At 38.1% G+C, this 7,754-nt stretch overlaps 1 protein-coding gene across 1 annotated transcript; it reads left to right on the top strand.

Moving 5' to 3' along the window:
* Window positions 1–85: 85 nt before the first annotated feature.
* Window positions 86–7,054, top strand: LOC121378194. The gene is made up of 3 exons (XM_041506273.1): window positions 86–290; window positions 4,936–5,064; window positions 6,761–7,054. Exons 1-3 carry the CDS (start codon window positions 86–88, stop codon window positions 7,015–7,017), a joined length of 591 nt encoding a protein of 196 aa, XP_041362207.1. The 3' UTR covers window positions 7,018–7,054.
* Window positions 7,055–7,754: the final 700 nt, after the last annotated feature.

The raw sequence follows: 7,754 nt of genomic DNA, 5'->3' as shown, positions 1-7,754 counted from the left end.
TATATATAAATACAAAATTAGAGAATAGGAAAACAGAATTGATTACATGTATTTATAATCTTGTTTTGTTTTTTCCCCAGCAAAGATGTACAACAGGTTGGGCCTGTTCTACACAAGTGTGTGTAAATACAGGTGTGCTAAAATCTGTTTTGAACATGCCAAGGAAAACCTTCCTGATGAGGACAACATCATCACAGCAGTCATCTTGCAGAACCTTGGAACCGCCTGTTCTTTGTTGAGGGAATTTAAAGAAGCTTCTAAGTATCAAGCTCAAGCTGCCAAGATCTATGGTGAGTAGTTCATAAATTGGGCAATAAAGGCTAAAAAAACAAATCCAAATACGTTAGTTTCAATGAGAGGGTCTAGACTGGATGTATGCAGTGCTGTCAAGTCTCACACATTTGACTCACTCATTTGAAAATTGTGTCACACTCTCACACCGGTACATGATTTTCTCATGCATTTGAAACATTATAGCCAAAAAAAATAAAATTATGCATATATATTTTTTGTTGTTCATTTGATCTCAACAACTGACAAACAAGCCTGCGACTGCCAGTCGGCCCAGTTAAGCATCGTAAGGCATTAAACTCATATAATAGGTGTCCACGTTGTTTATTGGTCAGAATCTCTAAACCTTAACCAATTGTCAGCGCCTTATTTCCCATGCCGGTTTATTCGGATTCATGATTTCGGACTCCCAACCAGACAAAATCTCACTCCTTGCGAAAGTTCCAACTTGAGAGCTCTCTGTATGCAAAACGTGAGCCTGCAAAATGCATAATTGTATGTGGCTTATATGCCCAAATACAAGCCACAAACACATCAAACACAACTGTCGGATCGCACGAAGGAAGAAGGAAATTTTTTATTTAACGACGCACTCAACACATTTTATTTACAGTCATATAGCGTCAAACATATGTTTAAGGACCACACAGATATTGAGAGAGGAAACCTGTCGCCACTGCATGGGCTACTCTTTTTTTCGATTAGCAGCAAGGGATCTTTTATATGCACCATCCCACAGACAGGGTAGTACATACCACAGCCTTTGATATGTCAGTCGTGGTGCACTGGCTGGAACGAGAAACAGCCCAATGGGCCCACCGACGGGTATCGATCCCAGACTAACCACTCATCGAGCAAGCGTTTTACCACTGGGTTACGTCTCGCCCCTCAGACTGCGCGAATGCACCGCATGCAGTCTATATAAGCTTTATGTTTACAGTGATTCTAATTTACCAACCTTTGTTATTTCAAGCATGGTCAGTTCTGTTCCACCTAGTTACCACGACTAGTATACCAAAGGCCGTGGTATGTTCTATCATGTCTGTGGGATGGTGCATATAAAAGTTCCCTTGCTACTAATGGAAAAATGTAGCAGGTTTTCGTCCTTAAGACTATACATAAATGTTTTTACAAAATGTTTGACATCCAATAGCCGCTGATTAATAAATAAATGTGTTCTAGTGGTGTTGTAAATTTGAGCTGTGGCGGAGACCATGGTACCCCACTTTTTCCTGTTATTGTGCTTAGAAGGCTGGAAATGTCATATCTGAAATTCAAATTTCATTCATTTCAACTTATTTTCGTGCTTATATCCAATTAAGGTTTAAGCACGCTGTCCTGGGCACACACCTCAGCTATCTGGGCTGTCTGTTCAGGGCAGTGGGTTAGTTGTTAGTTGGTTAGTGGTTAGTGAGAGAGAAGAGGGTGTAGTGGCATTACACCTACCCATTGAGCCTCTAAAGGAGACCGAACACCAAACCATATATACGGCGTAATGAATTGTTTGCCGTCATAAACCACAACACGCAACTACCGCCCTCCCCTTATTGATTAAGTTAAGCGTGCCAGTCTTGGTTAGGGTTTTTTTTTCGCCGATCTCCGATGTTTGCCGGAAACTGTCGACAATTGATGAGCTAGACCCGTGACGTCATCAATGAGAGGAAAACTGAAGAAACTACCAAGCAGCATGGACGAACTTAGCGATTCGAGTGACGAAGAATTGTGTCCAGCTTGTGCTAATGGCATCAAACCGTATCAGTTTGAACCACTTATCAGAGACTTTGTCCCTAATCCTGGAAATGTTGTCTTAGACAAAAATTCAGATGAATCAACTGCCGACGAAGACGAGGAAGCCACACGGTCATAGACTAGCATACAAGCATGGACCTAATTAGAAGAAAAGCACACAAAATGTAATAATATTTCATCATAAATCTTGTTCAGCATAGATGTAAATATGACACATCAGTGGATATTCCAGAGGCCGATTTTGCACATTTGCAAAAAGCATCCCCTCCTCACCAAAGCAAGATATAATAATTTAACAAAAAACTTTGCTCTCTTAACTAGTTACCCTCCAAGTTTTAATGTGTTTGGTTAAACCGTATATTTTTAATTATTAAAAAAATGTGTTACCAGTCTGCCGAAACTGTCCACAGCCGGATACAGAAACAGAAATGTTGGAAAATACACTGTTGCCACATACTGACAATCACTTTACAACTAATATGTCTTATCGACAATATTATTATGTAGTCTTTGCATTTATTAATATAAAATACAACATGCCCGTAGGAACTGGGGAGGGGCGGGCCTAGGCGCTTGTTCTCCATCACACACTCTAGGATAAAAATGTATGTTGTAAATTTTCACTACTTTGCATAAATAAAGATGATATAAAGTTTGTATCCCTCACTAGAGACTGTATTCCCCCCCCCCCCCCCCCCCCCCCCCCCCCCCCCTGCACAAACACTTCAGATATCGTTCCTACAGGCCTATACGAATGTAGAGGGTGAAGTTAGGCACCAGTTCCTTTTATCTTTAGGATTTTGTAATCATGATTTCAAACCAACTGTTTCTGGTAGTTTGCTCCACATACTGACATAAAACACATTTGTTATATATTGGAATAAAATAAAAATAATTACAATATATCCAGTGTTATTTTCTTTAATCATTCATGGAGGAAGAAGGAAGTCCTGATGAAAATATATTACAGGTAAAATATATTACAGGTAAAACAAAATAATATATGATGCTTATTCCATGTGGTAACTATTGTTAATTTTGCTTTAAATTGCTAGATGCCAAAAGTGATTAATTATATTATTTTATGGTAACAGTCGAAAATTAGACGACCAATTGTTTCAACCTCTGCCAAAGGTACCAGGTTTTCTGCCAGAAAATAATTTGAGAGTACGTAATAAAACAGGCCCGTGAGCTTTTCTTTATCACATTAATTTTTGCCATTGTAACCAAAATCTGATGTAGAGTTTATACCCAGTCCGTCAGTGCCCCCCCCCCCCCCCCCCCCCCAAGTCGTTCCTATGGGCCTGTAAAAACTAAATATATTCAAAGGAGTATATTGTGTGGTTATGGGTTTGAAATGTTTTTTTATTGAACATTTTATTTCATGCACTTTTATATATTTTAAACAGCAATTGTGTTACTATAATCTGTCGAAAAAATTAAACATATATATATATATATATATATATATATATATATATATATATATATATATATATATATATATATATATATATATATATATATATATATATACATTAATTTCTGAGATGTTTTAGTACATACATATAAGTTTACCCTCCGCACCCTCTGGGTAGGTATTAAAATAATTATTTGGTGTAGAGTATTTTTAATATGACATACAGAAAGCATTGAAAAGTACAATTTTATTATGCTTTAATAATCGACATTAGCTTTAAAATTATTTAACCATCATTCCTTCTGGCCAGAGTACATATGTTGTTCCTGCCAAAGTGTTAGCATTTTAATTTTAATGACAATATACTGAACTGACGAAAAACATTGTTAACTAACGTAATAATTCACGTTTTGAAGGTGTTTTGTTATGAGGTTAACAAACCAACTAGATCAAGAGACGTTAGTATGGAGTTGTTATGGGCTGTCGGTGAAAATTAATTTGGTAATTATAGATAAATAAATGTGAAGTTTAAATATTCGTATGTGAACAAATTGCAATACCTTTATTTAATGTATATCTTAAGTACATACTTGTTTTAATGTTCACATTGTAAATGTACCATAACCTGCTGTATTTAGTTGGTGTAAAGCCCATTCGACGACAATAATGCGTCCATGTTTTAAAACAACTTTTGGGGTTTTTGGAAATCGAAACAATGATGTTGGCCGTTTCTTGGGATGCATTGCTGTTACTGTTGCAGTTACACACTGCGCAGTTAACCATCATATAATTACGTCGACAGTATATAATAACACTAATTATCTTGTAAATTAAATTTCCGATAAACCTGGAGAAAAAAAAAAAAAAAAGACGACTAAAAGGCACAACCAAAGAATCAACACGTGTACCGGTATTGCTTGGTAACTCTCACCGATGACGTATTGCCTCGCTTTCGTTCAGATCTATGTATAATTCCGCCCACTTCTGTTTTTACCCCAAACCTAAGACGCGCAGCTGACCGGTGCCTCGCAGCGAGCCGGGCGTTAGAGGAATGCGGTCTTTGGCGCTAACTTAATCCATTACACACTACATGTCTTTTGGTGTCTGGTCTCCTTTAAGAACTCCCTCTGGGTGGGAGCCTGTGAAATTCTAAATTCTCTTGATCCTTATATTTCCATTCTCCAGGCCATTGCACTGACATTGCCTACCTCCCCCTCCATACACACACACTTTCAAATACAATCTGGTGTGTAAACCAAAATGTCAACAGACTTATAGCTGAAGCAGGTGCCTGTGCAGAAATTTTAGCAGGGGAGTCTACACTTTGGCAAGTGAAGTTTACATAGGGGTGAGTCAATAGATGCTCAATTGGAAAAAGTATGGGGAAAACAAAAATTGCTTGGGGGAGTTTACCCACTGAAACCCACCCCTGCACATGCGCCTGTGAAGCTAATTATTTAAATTTATTGTTTCAGGTAAATTCAAGGAGGAGGAACAACAAGGTCACTGCTTTTTGAATCGGGGATATGCCTACAGTCAGCTTAATATGTTGGAGGAGGCGAAGGATGCCTTTCTACAAGCTAGTTTAGTAGCTGCTAGATGTGGTAAGTTGGTTAGGGCACAGTTAAAACCTGCTGGTACTCATCCACCTTCTCGTACTGTAGCTTAACCCATTTAAGTGTGACTATTATAGTTGTGAAATTGTGGGAAATTTTTTTTTTGCTTAAATTCATATTTGTCATAAAATAATATCTCCCCTCAAATAAAATAAATTACTGTAAAATAGTATATTACAGTAAAACCCATCAAACCAAACCATCAAACTGGAATTTCCTGAAAATCAAACCTTTTCCATGGTCCTTTTAAAACATGAGTACAGAACATATCAGGGCTAATTTACGGTCCGTTTTTCTTAAACGCAGTTGTTAAATGTAGTTACATGCATGTAAGTCTAAAACAGGCTTCGTAAATTCAGCCCATCCTCTCTAAACCAGATACGCTTATAAACCAGACTTCACTTGGGTGCCTGAGGGTTTTCACTGTATATAAAACAACAACAACACAACTACAGCTGGCAAAACTTTAATGATTTTTTTTAATTGAATTTTATACCAAATATGAATATATTATGTAGTTAAACAATTGTTCAGATGACAAAATTCAAGGTTTGCTCCCAAGAAAAAACTTTTAATTTCAGAAGTTCCAGTATGACATTTTCAGGTTTTTCAGCATAGCAACAGGAAAAGTGGGGTAGGGTATATAGCCTGTGGTGCCTGTAAACATCTATTCACGCTAAGGTAAAACTACTCTGTACTTAAAAAAAAAATCATTTCCAAATGACAGTAGTCGGACGTAGCCCAGTGGTAAAGCTCTCGCTTGGTGCGCAGTTGGTCTAGGATCGATCCCCATTGTTCCACCTAATGCACCATGACTGGTATATCAAAGGCCATGGTATGTGCTACCCTGTCTGTGGGATGGTGCATATAAAAGATTCTTTGCTACTATTAGAAAAATGTAGCGGGTTTCCTCTCTAAGACCATATATCAAAATTACCAAATGTTTGACACCTAATAGCCAATGATTCATAAATCAATGTGCTCTAGTGGTGTTGTTAAACAAAAAAAAGCCTTTAACTTTTATGTCAAAATTACCAAATGTTTGACATCCAATAGCTGATGATTAATTAATAATCAATGTGCTCTGATGGTGTCATTAAACAAACCAAACACAGCTGTAGTGATTACACAGGTGTAGTGATTTAAAAACAGACTTATATCGAGTTGGTCTTAGCACCGATTCCTTGTGCAGTTGTGAATATAATTTTGAAAACAATTATCATTTCTTTTGTGAATGCATTTTATATGAAAGTCAAAGACGCACTCTCTGGAATTCATTGCAAAGATTTAACCCTTAATTAGTAAATAAAATATGGATCTTTAAAATTATTACTATTTATTTATTTTATTGCTATTATTATTATTTGTGTAGCCATTACGTAATCATTGCAATGCCTTGTTTGTGTTTTGTGTTTTCCTTTATCAAACAGGCTGTCTAATTATAGAACAAATGGAAAACTTTATTGCATCTCTTTTTTTCTGTTTCCTTTATTCTTTCTCTTTTTCAATAATATTTATTTCTGTTCATATTTAAATTGCAAAAATATATTACTGTCATAACCTGTATGTATTTTGGAGACGGCCTAGTAAGTTGTATAACTTGTGCCTAATCCATTTGTCCTTTAAAAAGCAATAAAATATGTTTCAATCAATCAATCAACAAACTTTAACGGTTTTCTTCCAGATGACAAAATGTCAGAGTGGCAGGCCCAGGAGAGTCTAGGCGCGGTTGAGGCTAACCTGAATCGGTTTGACCGAGCGCGGAACCACCTGGAGGAAGCCCTGTACGCTGCCCGTCTACACAGCAACGACAAACACTCCAAGAGCTGTCAACGGATATTCTTGAAACTGCAGCAAGTTGTCAGGCTCATACCCTCTAAAAGGATGACCGAAGAACTGAAAACTGAGGTACATTTTATTAGTCCCCTACCAGTGGCATAGGAAGGTGCCAAAAAGTGTGTTGGGGCGAGGGGGCACACTTTTATATTTACACACTTTTACACTATTATAAAGCAAATATAAAGCAAAATATCTGCAAAAGTGTGGGCGGGGTGGGGGGGACCCCCCACTTGTCCTAATACCCGACACTCTCACCCCCAGCTTCCTACGCCAGTGCGTACCAGTCCAACTGGTTGGTACTATAGGTGTTTGTCTCCATCCTTCTGTCTGTCTGTCTGTCTGTCTGTCCCACATATAGGTTTTGAGCTGTGGACTTTTTTTACCCTAAGCCTCGAGATATAATGAGCTTATGTCAAAGAAATGTTTCTGTGGATGAACAGCTACCAGTCAACCGGTTGTACTCCACACTTTATCTTTTCTGTGGTGCTCTGCAGAAGAGGGACCGGCCTCGGTAGTAGGCCATGAAAGTACTGGGTTCGGATCCCAGTCGAGGCATGGAATTTTTAATCCAGATACCGACTCCAAACCCTGAGTGAGTGCTCCGCAAGGCTCAATGTGCAGGTGTAAACCACTTGCACTGACCAGTGATCCATAACTGGTTCAACAAAGGCCATGGTTTGTGCTATCCTGTCTATGGGAAGCGCAAATAAAAGATCCCTTGCTGCTAATCGGAAAGAGTAGCCCATGTAGTGAAGCAGTCCCTCTCAAAATTGTGTGTTTATATGTCTGACGCTCCACACTTTTATCATTTCTGTGGTGCTCTGCATAAGAGGTACAGG

The sequence above is a fragment of the Gigantopelta aegis genome, chromosome 2 (genome assembly GCF_016097555.1).
Source record: "Gigantopelta aegis isolate Gae_Host chromosome 2, Gae_host_genome, whole genome shotgun sequence".
In the NCBI taxonomy this organism is placed as follows: Eukaryota; Metazoa; Mollusca; class Gastropoda; order Neomphalida; family Peltospiridae; genus Gigantopelta; species Gigantopelta aegis.
Note: the sequence above shows the minus strand (reverse complement) of the source record. Positions and strands in the feature narration are given on the sequence as shown.

Coding starts and splice junctions, on each gene's coding strand:
- LOC121378194 (XM_041506273.1), top strand. CDS start 86: ATGTACAACAGGTTGGGCCTGTTCTACACAAGTGTGTGTAAATACAGG. Junction 291..4,935: donor TCAAGCTGCCAAGATCTATG/GTGAGTAGTTCA, acceptor TTATTGTTTCAG/GTAAATTCAAGGAGGAGGAA. Junction 5,065..6,760: donor TTTAGTAGCTGCTAGATGTG/GTAAGTTGGTTA, acceptor GTTTTCTTCCAG/ATGACAAAATGTCAGAGTGG.